At 41.5% G+C, this 21,672-nt stretch overlaps 1 protein-coding gene across 1 annotated transcript; it reads left to right on the top strand.

The window, feature by feature from the left end:
* Positions 1-8,673: 8,673 nt before the first annotated feature.
* tuba1b.S (tubulin alpha 1b S homeolog) lies at positions 8,674-14,367 on the top strand. Its single transcript, XM_018250001.2, has 4 exons — positions 8,674-8,829; positions 12,195-12,417; positions 12,642-12,790; positions 13,223-14,367. The coding sequence occupies exons 1-4, from the start codon at positions 8,827-8,829 to the stop codon at positions 14,201-14,203; spliced, it is 1,356 nt and encodes a 451-aa protein (XP_018105490.1). The 5' UTR covers positions 8,674-8,826; the 3' UTR covers positions 14,204-14,367.
* Positions 14,368-21,672: the final 7,305 nt, after the last annotated feature.

The raw sequence follows: 21,672 nt of genomic DNA, 5'->3' as shown, positions 1-21,672 counted from the left end.
GTCCATGAATTTACTTATTTACACCAGCCACATTGGGAAACAATTTAAACCTACTCACACATCTCTACAGTTACTACAATACAGGTGACTGCTAATATCAATTGATTAATGGTCAGCCGGTCAGCCGGTCAGCCGGTCAAAAGAATTCTCAGTAGTTTACGGACATCAAAATCTTGGGCCACCTTTGGAACAGCAGGTTATACCACAACTCACAGAACTCATGACTTCTTCCTTGAATTAAAGCTCAACTCACTTTACATAAGATATATGTGATATTCCTAATAATCTCAACTTGCTACAATGTACTGCAGTTGGAACTATAGGGCACTACCTTATACAGGTATGGGATTCATTATCCAGAAAGTTGTTAATTACGGGATTCCTGTCTACCATAGACTCCATTTTATCCAAATAATTCACATTTGAAAAAATTATTTCCTTTTCTGTAATAAAACAGTACCTTGTACTTGGTCCATAAAAAGATATAATTAAAGGGATACTGTCATGGGAAAAAAAATTTTTTTTCAAAATGAACCAGTTAATAGTGCTGCTCAAGCAGAATTCTGCACTGAAATCCATTTCTCAAAAGAGCAAACAGATTTTTTTATATTCAATTTTGAAATCTGACATGGGGCTAGACATTAAGTGAATTTCCCAGCTGCCCCTGGTCATGTGACTTGTGCCTGCACTTTAGGAGAGAAATGCTTTCTGGCAGGCTGCTGTTTTTCCTTCTCAATGTAACTGAATGTGTCTCACTGGGACATGGGTTTTTACTATTGAGTGTTGTTCTTAGATCTGCCAGGCAGCTGTTATCATGTGTTAGGGAGCTGTTATCTGGTTACCTTCCAATTGTTCTTTTGTTTGGCTGCTGGGGGGGGGGAAGGGAGGGGGTGATATTACTCCAACTTGCAGTACAGCAGTAAAGAGTGATTTAAGTTTATCAGAGCACAAGTCACATGACTTGGGGCAGCTGGGAAACTGACAATATCTCTAGCCCCATGTCAGATTTCAAAATTGAATATAAAAAATTCTGTTTGCTCTTTTGAGAAATGGATTCCAGTGCCGAATTCTGCTGGAGCAGCACTATTAACTGATTCATTTTGAAAAATGTTTTTTTTTCCCATGACAGTATCCCTTTAATCAACAGTCAGAACTATGGGGCTCAAATCTTTATTGTGACAGTTCAGTGTTGCTTGATTCACCTTCTTCAAGACATTTCTCAAACATAGCAACAGCAAAGCCGGCTAAAGTTTAGTGTGAAGCAATTGAATGGAATTAACTGCAAATTAAGTAATACTAAACAAGAATGCCACTCATAAAAATAGCATGCAAATCTGGAGAAATGTTTGGTGGCTTACAGCAGAAATTCCAGATAAGATACCAATGAACTATTTAAGCTTACTAGCCCTGTCAGGGCAAATCACTTAAGTCCTAACTATTTGCAACATGTCACATGTAACTCTCTGACTCTGTCACGAATGGCACTTTAAATCCAGAACCCAAGCTTAAGCTCCCTGGTCCAATGGCCCGATGTGTTTTGTACCCCCCAGGGCATTTAATCATGGGCTCAGATAGTGGAGGAGAACAACCAATAGTTTTTTAACAGGGAAACAGAAAAGTTACTGTATTATAAAGCTTTATTTCTGGCTGCCAAACCAACCCCAGACTGGCAAGTTCTGGCAATGCCATAGGGGCTTCTGTAACCTACTATAGACCAGTGTTTTATATTGGACTGGGCGCAGATCTCTGAGTCTTGAAAAGCCTGGTCCCATTTTGACTCTCAGTCCAGGCATAAGCTCAGTACAAGACACAAGGTGGAAATGTGAGCGAGCCTGGTTTGTTATGACTTTGGTGCAGATAAGTGTTCAAACAACTTGGGTCCATGTATGACAAAGGTAATTTTCAGGGGCAATGCAGACTGTGACTGCATTGTCACAGCAGCTTTCAGTTTTTGGTCTGTAGCATATATGTTATAAGCTGTATAGTTTTAGACTAAAGCTGGCCATAGACGCAAAGATCTGATCGTACGAATCGAGGATTCGTATAATTTTCGGACCGTGTGTGGAGAGTCCCGACATTTTTCGTCCGGTGGAGATCGGTCGTTTGGTCGATCGGACAGGTTAGAAAATTTCTGTGGGCTGCCGATAATATCTCTGCGTATATTGCCGATCGTACGATTTTCAGTGGGAGACTGTCACTAGCTTTGGTTGGACATAGATATCGTACGATTGCTGTCAGGGGCAGAACATTGCTGATCTGTTCTTAACTAATCTGACTGGTAAGACTTTGATCTGAATGGTTAATGGCGGGTCGGGAGATGGGAAAGTCCGATCGTACGATGATTCGTACGATCGGATCTTTGCATCTATGGCCAGCTTAAGGGGCATTAAATATGGCAAAACTGTATGTTAAAGGAAAATAGTCACACAGAAGGAAAATACACTGAAATACATGCCGGTATCAGTGCATATACTGTATTTGCAGCAGATTGTTCTAATGTCAGAAGTGTAGTGATGGGTGAATCTGTCCTGTTTAGCTTTGCCGAAAAATTGGCGAAACAGCGAAAAAATTAGCGAAATGCATTGAGGTCAATGGACGTTATTTTGACGTGTGACAATGCCAATGGGCGTCCGAATAATTTTGACACAGCAATTTTTTCCATTTCCATTCCAGGAGGACCTGCCCGGGTATCATGTCAGTCATTATAATCCTTGGGTGTCCTAACCTTTTGAACTTTCAGTCTCCTTTAATGTTTCTTATTTCCATGAGACGGAGCTCATAGTTGCCCTTAAACTAAAGGGATTCTGTCATGATTTCTTTGATGTACTATTTATTTCTAAATTACACTGTTTACACTGCAAATAATTCACTGTACCATATAAAATTTCATTCCTGAACCAGCAAGTATATTTTTTTTAGTTGTAATATTGGTGTGCTTGCACCATCTCAAGTTATTTTGGCTGGTCATGTGCTTTCAGAAAGAGCCAGCACTTTGGGATGGAACTGCTTTCTGGCAGGCTGTTGTTTCTCCTACTCAATGTAACTGAATGTGTCTCAGTGGGAATTGGCATTTTACTATTGAGTGCTGTTCTTATATCTACCAGGGAGCTGTTATCTTTTGTTAGAGAGCAGCTTTCTGGTTACCTTCCCATTGTTTTGTTGTTATGCTGCTTGGGGAGGAGGGAAAGGGAGGGGGTGATATCACTCCAATTTGCAGTACAGCACATCACATGACTGGGGGCAGCTGGGAAACTGACAATATGTCTAGCCCCATGCCAGATTTCAAAAACATATTTAAAGGAGAAGGAAAGCTACGGAGGCATTTTATTGCCAATAGATTAGCTGCAATAGTGCAAGCTAGAATGCTATATTTATTCTGTAGAATATTTTACCATACCTGAGTAAAAAGCTCTATATACTCTGTTTGTTTAGGATAGGAGCTGCAGTATTAACATGGTGTGACATCACTTCCTGCCTGAGTCTTTCCCTGCTCTGGGCTCAGATTACAGTAGAGAAGGGAGGGGGCGGGGGAAGAGGAGCAAACTGAGCATGCTCTTGCCCAGGGCAATGAGGTTTAAGCTGAAGGCAGGAAGTCTGATACAGAAGCCCATGTGCACACAATAGAAGGAAAGAAATGCTGTGTTTCTTTTGACAGGGGACTCAGAGCAACATTACTTTGGGGGTTTACTGGTATATTAAGATGGACCTTTCTGATAAAGCTTACTTAGTTTTAACCTTTCCTTCTCCTTTAAAAAAATCTGTTTGCTCTTTTGAGAAATGGATTCAGTGCAGAATTCTGCTGGAGGAGCACTATTAACTGATGAGTTTTGAAAAAGAACATTTTGTCCCATGACAGCATCCCTTTAAAGGGGTGGTTCACCTTTGAGATAACGTTTAGTGTGATGTAGAGAGTGTGATTCTGAGACAATTTGCAATTGGTTTTCAGTTTATATTATTTAAGGTTTTTGAGTTATTTAGCTTTTTTATCCAGCAGCTCTTCAATTTGCATTTTAAGCAATCTGGTTGCTAGGGTGCAAATTCCCCTAACAACCATGCATTGATTGGAATACGAGCCTTGAATATTGACAGAAGAGGCCTGAATAGAAAGATGAGTAATAAAAAGTAGCAATAACTATACATTTGTGGCCTTACAGAACATTTGTTTTTTAGAAGGGGTCAGCGATGCCCATTTGAAAGCTGCAAAGAGTCAGAAGAAAAAGGCAAACAATTATAAAACTATGAAAAATAAATAATGAAAACCAATTGAAAAGTTGATTGTCCATTCTATAACATACTAAAAGTTACCTAAAAGGCAAACCACCCCTTTAAGCAAAGGATCAAGCCTTTTGTTATTTCAACACGAGTGCCATTTTTTTTTTATTATTCTAGGAACAGATATTCCATCTAGCAGAAGAAGTTCTGTTACCGTATAAATATTTTTTGTATCTTAGGATAAGAGGTCAGCATAGCTTCCTTGCTGGTTAGAAACAGAGCACTGGTGTATTAATTTAGGACAGAATGTCCAGCTAAGATTAGAGGAGATAAAAAAATAAGCCATCATTGGGGTGACCATGGAACTTCTTTGTGACTTATAAAATGCTTATCTTTTACAATAGGAGGGTACTTTATTCATTATATGTAATGTCTATGGGCTTGTCCATCCAACCATTTTAAAGTCACATAAAATAAGAAGTAAACACAATGTCCTACTTTCTGAAACAGCAAACAAAATTAATTCATACATATTGATTTGCTCTTTGATTCAGTACACTAAAGCCTGCAGAACAATATCCAAAAAATGCAAATGAAAATCCAATATTGCTGCATTACAAATAAGCACCACATCTGGCCAGAAATGAGCTGAGTCAGACCTATAGGAAATCTCACTGTAGCTGATTGATAGCATGCCATAATAGGACTGGACATTTCTCCCTGGGGCTTTTGCCCTTGAAATGCTTAGAAAATACAATTAACAAATTGTTAGGTTTGTACAAGTCGTGAGTAAAGGCATTATTGATGGCATCTTTTGACATGTAAATATTTCCATTGAAGAGTTGCTGTTAGGCACACTGAATACAGTCCAATAAAGAACAGCCTTTGAGATAAAGGGTAGGGTTGTTTCTAAAGTCTATTGTCCATAACCTTTTTTTCATTGCAGCTTGGAAATCTCCAGTGTCTCTGACAATATTATAGCTAAAAGAGGAGGTTAAAAGAAGATGCCAACCTAAAGAATCACAAAGTGAAGCTCTTTCAGTAGTCCCCCGGGCCGGTGCAAATTTCATTGCACCTGAGCACCAGTCTCAGCTAAGCAATTATAATTTCTGGGGGTTGCCTAACATATTGACATGCCCCCAGTGATTATACCATTCCTTCTTTAATAACATTGGCATCAAGCATCATTTTAATGGCCAGGCTTATACAATAGCAGCTAGTTTGTAAACCCTGTTTGTCCTGGTGAGGAGGAACCTCTTGCAGTTTGACATCTCCAGGCTGCCTGAAACATTGCTGTAGGTTTTCATTGGCATCTAAATAACAGTCCCCATGCTGACCCGACATGTTTTTTTTTTTAGATTTCTTGCAGGAGGTCTTATTTAGAGATCTAGTATTATTAGCAGTTTTGTAAATGGCGGTCTCATGAGTCTGCCTGTGCTAGATAAGTGACACTATCCAGACAGGGTCGGACTGCTCCCTGATCAGCTGGCTCGTCTTGTCTGTCGCGAGTTTGCGCAGGCACACGGCAGGGGCGAGAGTTTGGAAGTCAGGAGGGGGCCCCTGGTGATGCCAGGAGGGCCCTTTGCTTTGCAGCCTCGGTGGGCCCCCAGTGTGCCAGTCCAACCCTGTATCCAGAGAGGTATCATGCAGGCCTAGACTGGTAATCCAAGGATTCTGCCAGATACCAGAGGGGCTGTTGTGAGATGCCATAGCATTGACAGCAGGCCGGACTGGCAATCTGTGGGTTCTGGCAAATGCCAGAGGGGCTGCTATAAGGTCCCATAGAAAGTCAGTATTTAGTGGGCTCAAATTTTTATTAGGACTTTAGCAATTGGGTTTAGTGCACGGGGAATTTAAAAAAAGATCGTATCTCCTAGTGTTTCTGAACCGATGTGGGTGAGGTTGGGCAGCATGCCGCCCCCCTAAAATCCTGCCTGGCTTTGGAGGCCACTCCACAAATCCGGGCCAGATCATGCCAGGAATTCCCAACTGCTGTCACCATATAATTTGTTTCATTAAGTGCCCCCAGACATCATATGTTTCCTCTATTCATGCTCCATCCCTAATAGGGTTGCCACGTGTTCGGTTTTGACCCGAACAATTCGGTTTTTGTAAGGCCTGTTCAGGTCTGAACTTTCTGTTTGATTTTCAGCCTTATAAAACCGAGCAATAATCTGGCCAATACATGAAAAACATTTAAATACCAAGATACTCAGGCCCGTATTTGTGTTGAGGCCACAAAGGCCCTGGCCTAGGGCAGCAATATTTTAGGGGCGGCATGCCGCCCAGCTGCATCCTTAGTAGCACTGGGGACTTAATGCTCCCCAGTGCTTTTGTGCCGGAGAGCACTGCAACCGGTGCTAGGACCCTGCACCCATGGTAGGGCGGAGGTGGCGCGAGAGGAAGCGATGGTGCAGGGACCATGCGGCCTTGGGGCGCCGCTTTGTCAAATCCGGCCCTGTACTCACCTCAACATGGCTTAGTTACTATCAAGTGAAGTTAATATCTTATTATTACAAAAAAAGCAAATCAATCAAAATTAAGATTTTTTTTTTCTAAATTAGCATTGCTGTATTTCAGAGATTTCTAGATAACTTCTGTATAATAGATCTCATACCTTTAATTAAAGGACTAGGCTTTATTACTCATGAAGCAGAATAAAGCAAGAGATAGGGTTACCACCTGTGTGGTTTTGAACTGGGCATCAACACATTAAAACATTGTGAAAACTGGATAGAATCCAGCCAGTTTCATCTAAGTTATGCAATAGCCTCACACCGGTGTCAGAACTCCACCGACATAAATGTGCCCACCTCTGATGTCATCAAGTCTGTTCCTACATCACTGCCCCACCCCCAAAACTATCTGCCTGCTCCCCGTGTTCAGGTTTAGTCATCAGCAAAGGTGGCAACCCTAATCCCTAATGGGCACGTGCAGCCCTCAAATTCTTATGAACTGGAAGCCCTGCCAGTGCTAACTGCACTGGCAGGGCTTCCAGTTCATAAGAATTTGAGATTGCCAGTCTGGGCCTGTTGGCAGCACTGTGGGTTCTGTCAAAGGCCAGAGGGGCTGCTATAAGGTGCCATAGAAAGTCACTATTTAGTGGGCTAGTGGGGCTGATTGGGCCTCTGTGTACCTGAAATGCCAGGGCCTATTTTAATTCTCAGTCCGGACCTGCCTGCCAAAGGCTGTTGCTTAACGTGTTTTGTGTAGGGATGCACAGAATCCAGGATTCTGCCTTTTTCAGCAGGATTCGGATTCGGCAGAATCCTTCTGCCCGGCCGAACCAAATCCGAATTTGCATTAGCAAATTAGGGGCGTTTAGGGAAATTGTGTGACTTTTTGTCACAAAACAAGGAAGTAAAACATGTTTTCCCCTTCCCATTAGAATTCGGTTTTGTGAAGGGTTTGGGGGTTCGGCCAAATCCAAAATAGTGTATTCGGTGGATCCCTAGTTTTGTGAACGCCAAAGGTGCAGTTTGTAAGCTGTAAAGTAGCAGGAGTGGCATTTTTGCTGCCCCTGGTACCTAGTGGGGTGCTGCCGCCTGAGGCGACAGCCTCATTGGCGAAGCACCCCTGAGTGCCCAGCATTTGTATTTGCCAGTGTAAAGGACATTGGAGGGCCGCACCCTGGCGCATGACCGTTAAAGTGGGTTTTGTGTGTGTGTTAGACTGGGTCAGTGCCACTGCCAAGGTACCATTTAGAACTGCCGCATTTTCTATCTGTAAAATGGCAGTTCCTTGCCGCATTGCAGATTATATTTCCATAGGGACGAACCATGTCAGCAGGGGAGGGGAGAGAGAAGCAGAAATTATTAACCCTAGAGCTACGGTGACTCCACTGCAAACCCGCCTCCACCAGTTTGTAGCTACGGGGTCTGTGTAGCCCCTACTAGTGATTTTCGGTTCTAATTCCGTTTCTAATATGAAAACAATTGTCGCGTCCGATTCCGGTCCATCCCCTGACTGGAATGTAGCGCATCAATCAGCAGGGATAATGTAGCAAACACATAACACTGTGTGAGGAGAATGTCGGACTCTGCTTTCCCCATCCCCTACAGGCGCTACTTTCCAAAGCACTGCACGTTAGTAGTATAACACAGCCTTATTGACCATCCTATTTTTGACACAAGGATAGCTTTCCGTGTGGGATTAACTATAAATGTCCCCATCGTTTCTGCCGTATCGTTTTGTGCTACATAATTGCGTTTTCAAACACATTACAACAAGGTTGCTTTCCAACTGTTGTCCGTATATTATAATCCGACTGTAATACGGATTAGTAAGAATTACAGACGCTGAAAATAGCCGTGAGGGATGAATCAGCCATCTTGTGCGCTCATAAAACTAAAGATGAAGAGGACCAGCAGCAGCTGTCGCCTCCTCAGTTCGTACATGTAGCAGAGGCGCTTCAGCCAATCAGCTTGCAGCCGCAGTTCATTAGCATAATACAGACAGTACGTCACCGCCCACAGAATATAAAAATCACAGTCCGCTTGATTACTTCGCATTCTGTTACTTACATCCACTCTTCACTGTGGGAAAAAGTAACGTATTTTATTTAAACCATTTTAGCACTTGTTTTTGTTTCTCCGTTGACTTCGACTTTTAACCATGGTAAGTAAAGCTTTATCTTTTTCATCTCGATTACGGTTAGCTTGTTTGGCATTTTACTGTGGCAGTATTAATACAGCTGTATAAGAGGCGACATCAGAAACGCTGTGGAAGGGAATTATTGTAATTGACTAGATGCTGCCTGGATATAGTGCTGAACGCAACTGATTGCATAGAGAGAAAGCCCGGATGTGGCGGAGAGAGGCGCGCTTTGTTCTGTGTGACGTGTGTGTGTGCGGGAGCGGGAGCGCGCATGAGTCAGACCTCTGTTCTGTGAGGAGGGTAGTACTCATATTAACGCCTGTCTACGTAGTTGCCTTTCGTTGTGCTCCATAAAATGCAGTGCAGTTTGAAAGCATTCTGTTATAACTGTATTAGGATGGAGGTCACAAATCTTTAGGACATGAGCCGCACTTGTATAGAAGGTTTGGTTAAGTCAACTGGGAGCAATACAGGGTTGTCAGGTCAAAAGCAGCTAAGGTCGGATACAAAACCAGCCAAGAGGCGCTTCAAAAGTAGCCCAAAATAGCACAAAGAATAAATGAATTAGGGATGCACCGAATCCAGGATATGGTTCGGGAATTGGCTAGGATTCAGCCTTTTTCAGCAGGATTCGATTCGGCCGAATCCTTCTGCCCTGGACGAACCGAATCCTAATTTGATATGCAAATTAGGGGCGGGGAGCGAAATCGCGTGACTTTTCGTCACAAAACAAGGAAGTACTCCCACCCCCGTTCCCACCCCTAATTTGCATATGCAAATTAGGGTTAGGTATTTGGCAGAATCTTTCACAAAGGATTCGGGGGTTCGCCCAAATCCAAAATAGTGGATTCGGTGCATCCCTAAAACGAATTTATAGGAAAATATACCTTTTTCACATTTTTCCATGAAGCAAAATGGGACAGATTTGCCCGTCACCAGGGGCGTAAATACAGATGGGGGCCTAATACATATACGATTTCAATAAATATTGGTAAAACAGGTCGACCTCTGGACATTTTGGTGGCCAGCAGATTTTTGCCCCAGAATTGTCTGACATTGAGGAAAGTCACCAGAAAATGCGAGAATGCTTAAGAGTGACGAGAGAACGGGGTAGAGAGAGCCCAAAATCTGGTAACTCCCGACTACTACACAAGTCAGTCCCATTGCATACTGGGCATTGTAGCCTTAAGATGGCCATAGACGCAAAGACTTTCCCATCTCCCGACCAGCCACTAACCATTCAGATCAAAGTCTTACTATTCCGATCAAATAAAGTAGTAAAAGAACAGATTAGCTGATGTTCTGCCCCTGACAGCAATCGTACGATACTTATGTCTGACAACACTAGTGACAGTCTCCCACTGAAAATCGTATGATCGGCAATACACGCAGAGATATTATCGGCAGCCGACAGAAATTTTCTAACCTGTCCGATCGACCAAACGACCGATCTCCGCCGGATGAAAAATGTCGGGACTCTCCACACACCGTCTGAAAATCGTACGAATCCACGATTCGTACGATCGGATCGTTGCGTCTATGGCCAGCTTTACATTAAGCTTGGCAGTCTGCAAATTGGTAAACAAAAACATCATCACCCACTGGGAGACATGTTGGCAGATTAGGGCAAAAAAAACACTTTGGCTGGTTTCCAAAGTACAAACCAGCCAAAGGCTCAAAAAGTAGTCCAAATCTGTACCTTGGCTAGTTTGTACTTTCAAAAGCCGCCTGGGCTTTAAATTAGTAGCCCAATTTGTCTGGAAAACCGTCAACCAGGCAACAATATCAGAAGGGCGTGTCGAGGAACTTGTTAGAGAGTGAAAATAGCAGACTTTGATATAATCTTGCCTGCAATGTTAGTGGTGTGACGCATATGAAGGAAAGTGACAGCTACCACATTACTGTGTGTGTGTTAGATTAAAAAAAGGGAGTCTGTGCAGATTATCAAGAAGCTACTAAATTCACTTCAGACCTACCCAAAATGTGTTATTTCATAAGCATCCTTCCCTCAGACTGGAACAGCAGCAAATACCCAGCTCATGCTCAAGGATGCCTCCATGTTTGTGCATTGAATGGGTTTTATAGGCTCTTATGTTATTGCAGATTTATAGGAAACAAACTCTTAAATGAGCAGCTGAGAGTGCTAGCTACGTATTTTCAAGGGTTGAAATAATAAATGGTTAATTCACTTAGTTGACAGGTGGCTTCTGTGTTCTAAGCATCACATCTTTAGATGGCTTGGCAGCTGTTATAACAAATGTTTCATATATATGCATGCCACAAATTAATTTCTATACTATTTTGAGACGCTAGCAGTTAACGGTTTCTTTCATTTTTATTTTTTTGCATGGATAGAATGCCTGAAGGCATGCTCAGTTCATAATGTGAGTGGCTAGACAGCAGCTGCTGGGTGTGGAAATGGATTGCTTGGGAGGGGGGAGGATTTTGCAAGATAATCAGGATTCAGCTCTGAAAGCCTTGTGCAGATGTTCCTCTTTTATGGTGCACGGCCGACTCGTGGGGTGTGGAAACTGCCTGTAGGCTTTTGTCTGCTAATGTGGAAACAGTGTCCGCTTATGGCTAATGGGTGTGTAAGCTGCCGTGGTTGTAGCTTTGGTGTGCGATATCTGACAAATGGACGAGCAGGGCTATTGTGTTTGCACTTCCACATCTCAAACAGGCGGCTTTTGAGTGTTAAAAAAAGAGTCCGGTAAGAACTGTTTTGATTTTAAATATGTATGCCAAAGAGAGGTTCAAACTCTACCATCAGATCATGGCAGGTCAGCTTTGTTGCTCTCTGTGTATTGTAATTAAGTTATGTTTTCTATAGCATTGTAACGCATACAATGGCCATATCCTGATGTGATAATTCACTGAAAGTATATATCTGCATGGCAGTGCCATCCACTTTGAGGTGAGATGAGAAAAGTAAACATAATCTCATGCAAAAGTGTGTTGCAGAGCAGGTTGATTTCCAAAAAAAAATCGTAATTTTGTAACCAGCAATGGACACATGACCACTTTCTCTTGGCTCTGTATACTGGGTAACCTAGCTATCCCGGAAAGACTCCTTTTTCAGGCACTGAAGATTTTGGGGAAACCATCCACTAGGACAGGGATTGATGATCAATCTGTGGTCTCTGCCACATGGGTGCATGCACTTCAGGAGCAAATTATCCTCTATATTAGTGTAGGTGGAAACTCGAGCAAAGAACTTTCAAACACCTTGCAGTGTGATTCCAGCCAGGGTACTGAGGGCCCTAGTACTAGCAATTTGCATTGCTTTATTTCACCTTTTTTCCCCTCTCATTTTAGTGTAGTTTTAATAATCTTAAATTTAGCTATACACTTGGTTCTCTATGTAACTTAATCCTTTTTATTTACAGCGTGAGTGCATCTCTATCCACGTTGGTCAGGCTGGTGTGCAGATCGGCAACGCCTGCTGGGAACTCTATTGTCTGGAACATGGCATCCAACCTGATGGGCAGATGCCCAGTGATAAGACCATTGGAGGAGGGGACGACTCCTTCAACACCTTTTTCAGTGAAACTGGAGCAGGAAAGCATGTCCCCAGGGCTGTCTTTGTAGACTTGGAACCCACTGTCATTGGTGAGCGCAAACACACACGGAATATTGTACCACCTATTATAAAATATGACTATTATAAGTCACTGTGGAGTAAAAACTATAATAATGCACAAGTACTAGTCACAAAACTAACTCTGGCGTCTTATCTTATTTTGTTTAAACAATTAGATGAATAAGCACTGATTATAAATGATGTTACCAAGCACAGTCTGTAAGGATATATTTTTTTTCCCCTTCTTTTGCAGATGAGGTACGCACAGGAACATACCGCCAGCTGTTCCACCCAGAGCAGTTAATTACCGGAAAGGAGGATGCTGCCAATAACTATGCCCGTGGTCACTATACTATTGGTAAAGAAATTATTGATCTGGTTCTGGACAGAGTCCGCAAACTGGTAAGCATGTAAATTAAGTGAAGAGTCTCCACAGCCTGCAGGAGCAGATGGAATTGTTTTTAATGTGCCAGTACTAATACTCTGTGCTAGTACTAATACTCTTATTGTCATTTGCATTCATGGCATTTTAATTAAGTGGTTTGCAATGATGAAAGCAAAGAACATGTTTAGCATGCCTAAATTTGCCGAGACCCTGAAATAAACGGAACGGTATTTCTGATTTGTCAGTACTGTGACTTCAGATCACTGACATCTCCAGGATAGTACACACAGATGGACCATATTGAGCATAGTGAATGGTTTGTATTCTCAGAAGTTATGTGAATTCTGGTTATCACAAGGATGTTGGTTGCTGTCTTTGGTATGTTAAAAGGTTGCAGATATGAGGCTGTGGTGCCTATACAACTAATATAATCTTCTTAATTTTTGCAGGCTGACCAGTGCACAGGTCTACAGGGTTTCCTGGTCTTTCACAGCTTTGGTGGTGGCACTGGTTCTGGATTCACCTCCCTGCTGATGGAGCGTCTTTCTGTTGATTATGGAAAGAAGTCCAAGCTTGAGTTTTCTATCTATCCAGCTCCTCAAGTTTCCACAGCTGTAGTTGAGCCCTACAACTCTATCCTCACCACCCATACCACCCTGGAACACTCTGACTGTGCTTTCATGGTAGACAATGAGGCCATTTATGATATCTGCCGCAGAAATCTAGATATTGAACGTCCAACCTACACCAACCTGAACAGGCTCATTAGTCAGATAGTGTCTTCTATCACAGCCTCTCTAAGGTTTGATGGAGCCCTGAATGTAGATCTCACAGAGTTCCAGACCAACTTGGTGCCCTATCCCCGTATTCACTTCCCTCTTGCTACTTATGCCCCTGTCATCTCTGCAGAGAAAGCTTATCATGAGCAGCTTTCCGTTTCTGAGATTACAAATGCCTGCTTTGAGCCAGCTAACCAGATGGTGAAATGTGACCCTCGCCATGGTAAATATATGGCTTGTTGCCTGTTGTACCGTGGTGATGTGGTACCTAAAGATGTAAATGCAGCTATTGCCACTATTAAAACAAAGCGTAGCATCCAGTTTGTGGACTGGTGCCCAACTGGTTTCAAAGTTGGTATCAATTATCAGCCCCCAACTGTGGTTCCAGGAGGAGACCTGGCCAAGGTGCAGCGTGCTGTGTGTATGCTGAGCAATACCACTGCAATTGCTGAGGCCTGGGCTCGTCTGGACCACAAGTTTGATCTCATGTATGCCAAGCGTGCCTTTGTGCACTGGTATGTGGGTGAGGGTATGGAAGAGGGTGAGTTCTCTGAGGCCCGTGAAGACATGGCTGCCCTGGAGAAGGATTATGAGGAGGTTGGTGTAGACTCTGTGGAAGGAGATGGTGAGGAGGAGGGTGAAGAATATTAAGCCAGACCTTGAAACTCTAAGAGGCATGTATTCGACCATCAGCAGAACCTGTGCTGATAAGTGGAAGCAAAGTTTGACAATCCATATTTTAGTTAACGTAATGACATGTCGTTATACCATCAATGTGCTGTCAAGCCTGGAATAAAATATATTTTAAAAACTCAGGTTTTTTTTAATGCAATTTTATGGGATTAACTGATGACCATTCATCTACTATTTTTTTTCCCCTTATGTATGCAGTCTAAAGTACAAGTGTATGCAAATGTTATCTCTTCAATACAGCTGGATCAACGGCAGTAGCTTATGTAGCCTAATTAAACTACATTATTTAAATAACAGGTATAAAAAGACCAGTGACGTCTCTGAACACAGTCTTTATAGATTTCTCATGTATTTATAAACAGCACATTTACTTGAACAGCAACAGTCACTACAAAGGCCCGCCTCTCGCATATAAAGGTGTCTATGTCATTGTCATGTGGACAGATGCCTGACTATATTTTATGTCTTGTTAATCAAATGACTGCAAAAAATAAAACCCTGCTGGGGCCTAGGCATGATCCTGTCAACAGCCAATTAGAAAACCTAAATATGTATTCTGGAGAATATAGACTGGGTGCCATAGGTTGATTACATTCATAAAAAAGTAAAAATGATTTTACTAGAGTGAGTGTAAGTATGATATGTACTTACATGTACAAGCCCGTTATCTTTGCATATAAATAAACAGATTCAAGGGTACCTTTAAGGCAACTTTTGATATGTTGTAGACCAGAGGTCCCCAACCTTTTTTTTTTTACCCGTGAGCCACATTCAAATGTAAAAAGAGTTGGGCAGCAACCCAAGCATTAAAAAAAAGTCCATCGGGATGTCAAATGAGTGCTGACATTGGCTATTTAGTAGCCCTATGTGGACTGACAGCCTACAGGTTTTTACAAATCCAAACACTAAAACAACGCTTCTCAAGGAAGCTCAGGAGAAGACCTCAAGAAAAATGTTCCAAAATATAGTGTAGTATTTTAATCTATTCACCACCTCTCTCTGTGAACACTATAATATTTAATCTCGCATGAAGCCCACTCCATTCAGTGGATCAAGGTCACACTCTTCCTCAACTTTTAGTGATCCAACACCAAGGGAAGATGGGTACAGTTGCCCAGTTCGCTGTATTCAGAGTCCAATTACTTAAATTGGCATATGTCTCCTCACAGTGCGTTCCTTCCCGGGCACACGCTGGCTGACGTCGCTAAGCCCCGCCTGGTGCGTTTTGTCATTACAATGAGATGAAGTTCAAGAAGAATTTTCTAAACGCAAAAGTGCTGTCCGAGTTTGTGAATTGTGTTATTCCAATGCTGCCGATGAAGGGGGGATGAAAAAAATAATTGTAGTGAGGAAACGCGTCAGGTGGGGCTTAGTCATGTCAGCCAGGGTACACCTGGAAAGAAACACGCTGTGAGATATAATTACATAGTTAAATCGGGTTGAAAAAGTCCATCAAGTTCAACCCCTCCAAATGAAAACCCAACATCCATACACACACACCTACATACTTTCACATAAATTCTATATACCCATACCTATACTAACTATAGAGCTTAGTATCACAATAGCCTTTGATATTATGTCTGTCCATGAAATCATCCAAGCCATTCTTAAAGGCATTAACTGAATCAGCCATCACAACATCACCCGGCAGTGCATTCCACAACCTCACTGTCCTGACTGTGAAGAACCACCTACGTTGCTTAGAATGAAAGTTCTTTTCTTCTAGTCTGAAGGGGTGTCCTCTGGTGCTGTGATCCTCTTTATGGGTCCCCTGCTATTTGTCTATAATGTCCTCTAATGTACTTGTAAAGTGTAATTATGTCCCCTCCCAAGCGCCTTTTTTGAAGAGAAAACAATGCCAACCTTAACAGTCTACCCTCATGATTTAAGTCTTCCATCCCTCTAACCAATTTAGTTGCACGCCCTCACTCTCTCCAGCTCATTTATATCCCTCTTAAAGGGGAAGGAAACCTAGTCGGCGCAAACCCCCCCCCCACCCGTTTGTTGCCCACCCTCCCTCCTCCCCCCTGGCCTACCCGTCCCGCTGGGCAAATGCCCCTAACTTGTTACTTACCCTTCTGCGCAGGTCCAGTCCAGGGAGTTCACAGACGACATCTTCTTCCACGCGATCTTCTTCCTGCTGTGAACAGCGTTTTGGCACATGCGCAGTAGCATAATTTCGCCGGTACGGATCTACTGCGTATGCGCCAAAAGTCACGCGCATGCGCAGTAGATCGTACCGGCGAAATGATCCTACTGCGCATGCGCCGTTCAAAGCAGGAAGAAGATCGCGTGGAAGAAGATGTCGTCTGTGAACTCCCTGGACTGGACCTGCGCATGAACTTCATCTCATGCTTTATTTTATGTGAGTGTAATTTTAAACCTATTTGATATTTATTAAAGTTTTTTTACACTAAATGAAGCGTATTTTTCCTAGCACAACCTGAGCTGAATCTCAATACATGCATTGAATGAATTATCTGACAGGCACATAACCATTTAAAATGTTTTTAAGTACCCATCTTCCCTTGGTTTTGGATCACTAAGGGGCAGATTTATCAAGGGTCCAAGTGAGTTTTAGAAGTTAAAAACTTTGAATTTCGAGCTATTTTTTGTGTACGTCGACTAGAGAATAGTCCAACTTCGATTCAAATTTGAAAAAAACTTTGAAATTCGAATATCGAAATTTATCATGTACTGTCTGTTTAAGACTTCAACCATTCGCCATGTAAAACCTGCCGAAGTGCTGTTTTAGCCTATGGGGGACCTCCTAGAACCTATATGGAGTCAATTGGTGGACTTTGAGAAATCAAAGTTTTTTGGGGGAAAAACTTTGAATCGAATTCGATCGAATGCGCTATTCCTTCAAACGTACAATTAGAATTCGGCCGAATACGGACCTCTTCGACCCAAAAAAAACTTCGACTTCACTTCGGTTGGTCTTTTTGATGTTTTTTCAATTCGAAACTCAACCCATGATAAATATTCCCCTAAAAGTTAAGGAAGAGTGTGACCTTGGTCCGCTGAATGGTGTGGGTTTCATACGAGATTGAATATTATAGAGCAGGGGTCAGCAACCTTTACTATCAAAAGAGCCATTTTGCCCCCTCTTCCACTAAAGAAATTTAGTCTGGAGCCGCAAAACATAACACAGTATATAAACTTTTAAAAGTTTTTTTAATTTTAACTGTTTAACAACAACAGAATACAACAAACAAATATGCAGTGTGCATGTGTAGGCCTACTTTGAAATAAATTAAACACTGACTAGCACTATTAAATACTAATGTTCTCATCTGTTTAAAGGCGAGGGCTATAGACGTCATTAAAATATGCGTCACATCCACGTCTATAGCCCTCGCACCTGCTGCAGCTGGACTCTGGAGGCTTCTCTCTTGTTTTGAATGTGCGATCGCAGTAAGGACCATGATGAATCATCTTGCTGCGGCACTGTCTTGCCTGGGATTTCTATACAGACCTCGCACCTGCTGACGGCATCTTGAGTGTGCAACATTTTTTAATTTTTCTCGCTGTCTTCTCCTGAGCTTCCTTGAGAAGTGTTATTTCACAGTGAATTTGTATGATTTATACCAGTTGGAGAAAGGAAAAGAAATGGCTACAGGATTGAACTTTCAGAATCCTTTTCCTTTGTAGCCTACAGGTTTTGTTTAGCATTACACCTGCTTCTATGCAACCAAAACTTGATTACAAGCCAGAAATTAAAAAATAAGCACCTGCTTTGAGGCCACTGGGAGCAACATGTTCCTTGAGAGCCACTAGCCACTGGTTGGGGATCACTCTATAACAGTGATCCCCAACCAGTGATCCCCACTGGTTGGGGATCACTGTTATAGAGTGTCCTTTTCTAAGCAACGTTTCAATTAATCTTATTATTTATTGATATTTTTATATATTGTTTTATTTGCCTTTTTCTTTTTTCCTGCTTTGAAATTGGGGTCACTGACCCCACCTAAAATGCCCAACAAATGCTCTTTAAAGGGATACTGTAATGGAAAAACATGTTTTTTCCCCAAAACACATCAGTTAATAGTGCTGCTCCAGCAGAATTCTGCACTGAAATCCATTTCTCAAAAAAGCAAACAGATTTTTTTATATTCAATTTTGAAATCTGACATGGAGCTAGACATTTTGTCAGTTTCCCAGCTGCCCCATGACAGTATCCCTTTAAGGTTACAAATTTATTTTTATTGCTGCTTCTAATTATTCTTTTTATTTAAGTACTCCCCTATTCACATTCCAGTCTCTTATTTATTTTTCATAGGATAATTTAAAGCCTAGCAACCAGATTGCTAAAACTGCAAACTGGAGAGTTGCTGAATAAAAAGCTAAATAGCAAAAACCACACATAATCATAATAAATAAAAAACAATTGCAACTTGTCTCAGAATATCACTCTCTACATCATACTAACTCCCTCAACCTACATTCTGCACAAAACTTGCTGGCCTGTGCAAGTTGATAGTCTGAAACCTTCTCCATGTGTAGACAGCGGAATGATTGATTTCCAGTTGTTTGGCAATCTTTTTAAATCCTTTCTGGACTCATTGGTATCTATAACATTTCTAAGGGCTTTTTTACATGGGCGTTTTGCCCTGTGTTCCCCTGCGGTCAGTTTTAATGCGTTTCACCACGGGATTGCACAATGAAATGCAATCTAATCTTTTAAATTGGGCTGTACTTACAAGGACACTGGCAAGCACCAAATGAAGGTGGAATGCAACATGCTGCGTTCCAACCTGCGTTTGGCGCTTTTTGTGTGAAATGCATTAAAACAGACCACAGGGGAATGTAGGGCAAAACGCCCATGTGAAAGAGCCCTCAAAGGAACAGTTCAGTGTGAAAATAAAAACTGGGTAACTAGATAGGCTGTGCAAAATAAAAAATATTTCTAATATTAGTTATCCAAAAATGTCATCTATAAAGGCTGGAGTGAGTGGATGTATCACAGAAACAATACTTCCTGCTTTGCATCTCTCTAACTCTAAGTTAGTCTGTGACTTTAAGGGGGGGGCACACGGGACATAACTGGTCAGTGAGTTTGCAATTGATCCTTAGCATTCAGCTCAGATTCAAAAGCAGTTATGTCCCATGTGCCCCCCCCCCTTACAGTCACTGACTAACTCAGAGTTAGAGAGCTGAAAAGCAGGAAGTAGTGTTCTGGCTATTATGTTAGACATCCAGCCACTCCAGCCTTTATACATTCCATTTTTGGCTAACTATATTAGAAACATTTTTTATTTTGCACAGCCTATCTATTTACCCAGTTTTTATTTTTACACTGAACTGTTCCTTTAAAGCCTCCGAGAGCTCTTTCACTCTAGACATGGTGACTCTGCACATGTCAAACATAAAATCAAATCAAACAAAATGTCTGTTTAAATAAGAAAATAGCTTCCAGCAGGCCCGGACTGAGAATTAAAATAGGCCCTGACATTTCAGGTACACAGAGGCCCAATCAGCCCACACAGAGGCCCAAACAGCCCCCTACAAGCCCACTAAATACTGACTTTCTATGGGACCTTATAGCAGCCCCTCTGGCATTTGCCAGAACCCACAGATTGCCAGTCCGGGCCTGGCTTCCAGATCCTCTCTAACAATGTCTAATCATTTGCACCTGATGCTCATTCTAGATACTTAAGTTAGTGACAAATGTAAGGGTTTGCCTACTTTATTTAAATTATTATTTACTATATACACAAACAAGAGTTTTCATCAGATTGTATGGGTCAGATTTTATCTAATCTTTCATGCAACAACACAAAATTTTCTAGGATGCTACAAAATCTCATCCAACAGTTGTCGAGTCGGATGAAAGCTTTTACATGTAGTTTATGTATCAGATTTTTCTATTAGTCCCATTATATTTTGACCCATGCAACACCATCCAACTTGTTGAATGCATTTTGTCAATCTATCCTACAAAAGTGCTTGTGGAGTTTAGCCCTATTAGAAAACAGATTGTACAGTATTGTATAGAAAAAAGAACAGCAGCCACTTCTGAATAATGGGGAATAATAGTAATAATAGGTGATCTAATGCAACTGTTTCTGGACAGTGCTGACATGTTTGGATCTAATGGTAGATCATGATCTATCTGGTCTTTAGAACTGAATATAGTAATTTTAATTACAGTAGAACCCCAATTTTACATATCCCAGCGGACGACATCAAAATGGCATAAATTCCAGCAAAATGTAAAATCCAGGGGGAAAAAAAGATGCCACTTGTCTGTATGGGGCTGTGAAAATAAACAGTGTTAATTCCGGGGAAAACATAAATTCTGGATACATAAAATACTGTATACAGGATGTAGATGTTTGCAATAATCATGGTGCTGATTGGTAGCAATGACTGGATTAATTATAATTATTTGTTATAATATAGTAAAACTTTGTATTTTTGCAACTTCTGTCTATGTTGAGATTCAGATGCCAGATATACCTTGGCTAAAGTAGCTTTATAAGTGGAGAGTCCTAAATGGGAATTTGTCATTTTAGAAATAACATTCCATTTGGGGTAAGTGGAAGTTACTTTTTTTCTTCAGCAAAAGAAACATCTACATGGCCACTGGGTGGTGCTATTGTCTGTACAGTCAGGCTAGGGAGAATACTGTACATATAAAGAGGCTAGAAGACTGACAACTCTAACTTATTTAAAGGGATTCTGTTGAGTCCTTTTTATGGTGTTGTTTTTTTTTTTAAAATTACACTGTTTACACTGCAAAAAATTCACTCTACCATGTAAAATTTCATTCCTGAACCAGCAAGTGTATTTTTTTAAATTTATAATATTGGTGTTTAGGCAGTAGGGTTGCCACTTTTTCTGGAAAAAAAATACCGGTCTTCCTATATTCTTGGCGTTTTTTTCCTATTAATGACATTGGCATCAAGCATAATTTTTACCAGCCAGGCAGGAAAAATACCGGCCAGATGGCAACCCTAGTAGGCAGCCATCTCAGGTCATTTTGCCTGGTCATGTGCTTTCAAAAAAAGACAAAGATTCCTCCTTCCCCAACCTCTCCAATTTCTCTGCCCGGTGTTTGGAAGAGAGGTTGGCACCTCTCCAGTAGTCATGAAGCAAAAGAATCACCAAACACATGATAGCAGGTGTAGCGGGGCGAACACACAATTAAAACAATCAGAACATTTAAGACATAACTGCTAATACCATACTTATCGTAATTACCATGACATTCTGTTTCTTAAAGGGATACTGTCATGGAAAAACATGTTTTTTCCAAAACACATCAGTTAATAATGCTGCTCCAGCAGAATTCTGCACTGAAATCCATTTCTCAAAAGAGCAAACAGATTTTTTTATATTCAATTTTGAAATCTGACATGGAGCTAGACATATTGTCAGTTTCCCAGCTGCCCCAGTCATGTGACTTGTGCCTGCACTTT

This window comes from Xenopus laevis, chromosome 2S (assembly GCF_017654675.1).
Source record: "Xenopus laevis strain J_2021 chromosome 2S, Xenopus_laevis_v10.1, whole genome shotgun sequence".
NCBI classification, from domain to species: domain Eukaryota; kingdom Metazoa; phylum Chordata; class Amphibia; order Anura; family Pipidae; genus Xenopus; species Xenopus laevis.
The sequence above is the reverse complement of the archived record's forward strand: the minus strand, read 5'-3'. Positions and strand labels throughout refer to the sequence as shown.

Excerpts from the sequence above, each read along its gene's own strand:
- tuba1b.S (XM_018250001.2), top strand. Across the intron at positions 12,418-12,641 it reads CTTGGAACCCACTGTCATTG|ATGAGGTACGCACAGGAACA; the intron begins GTGAGCGCAAAC and ends CTTCTTTTGCAG. Across the intron at positions 12,791-13,222 it reads TGGACAGAGTCCGCAAACTG|GCTGACCAGTGCACAGGTCT; the intron begins GTAAGCATGTAA and ends TAATTTTTGCAG.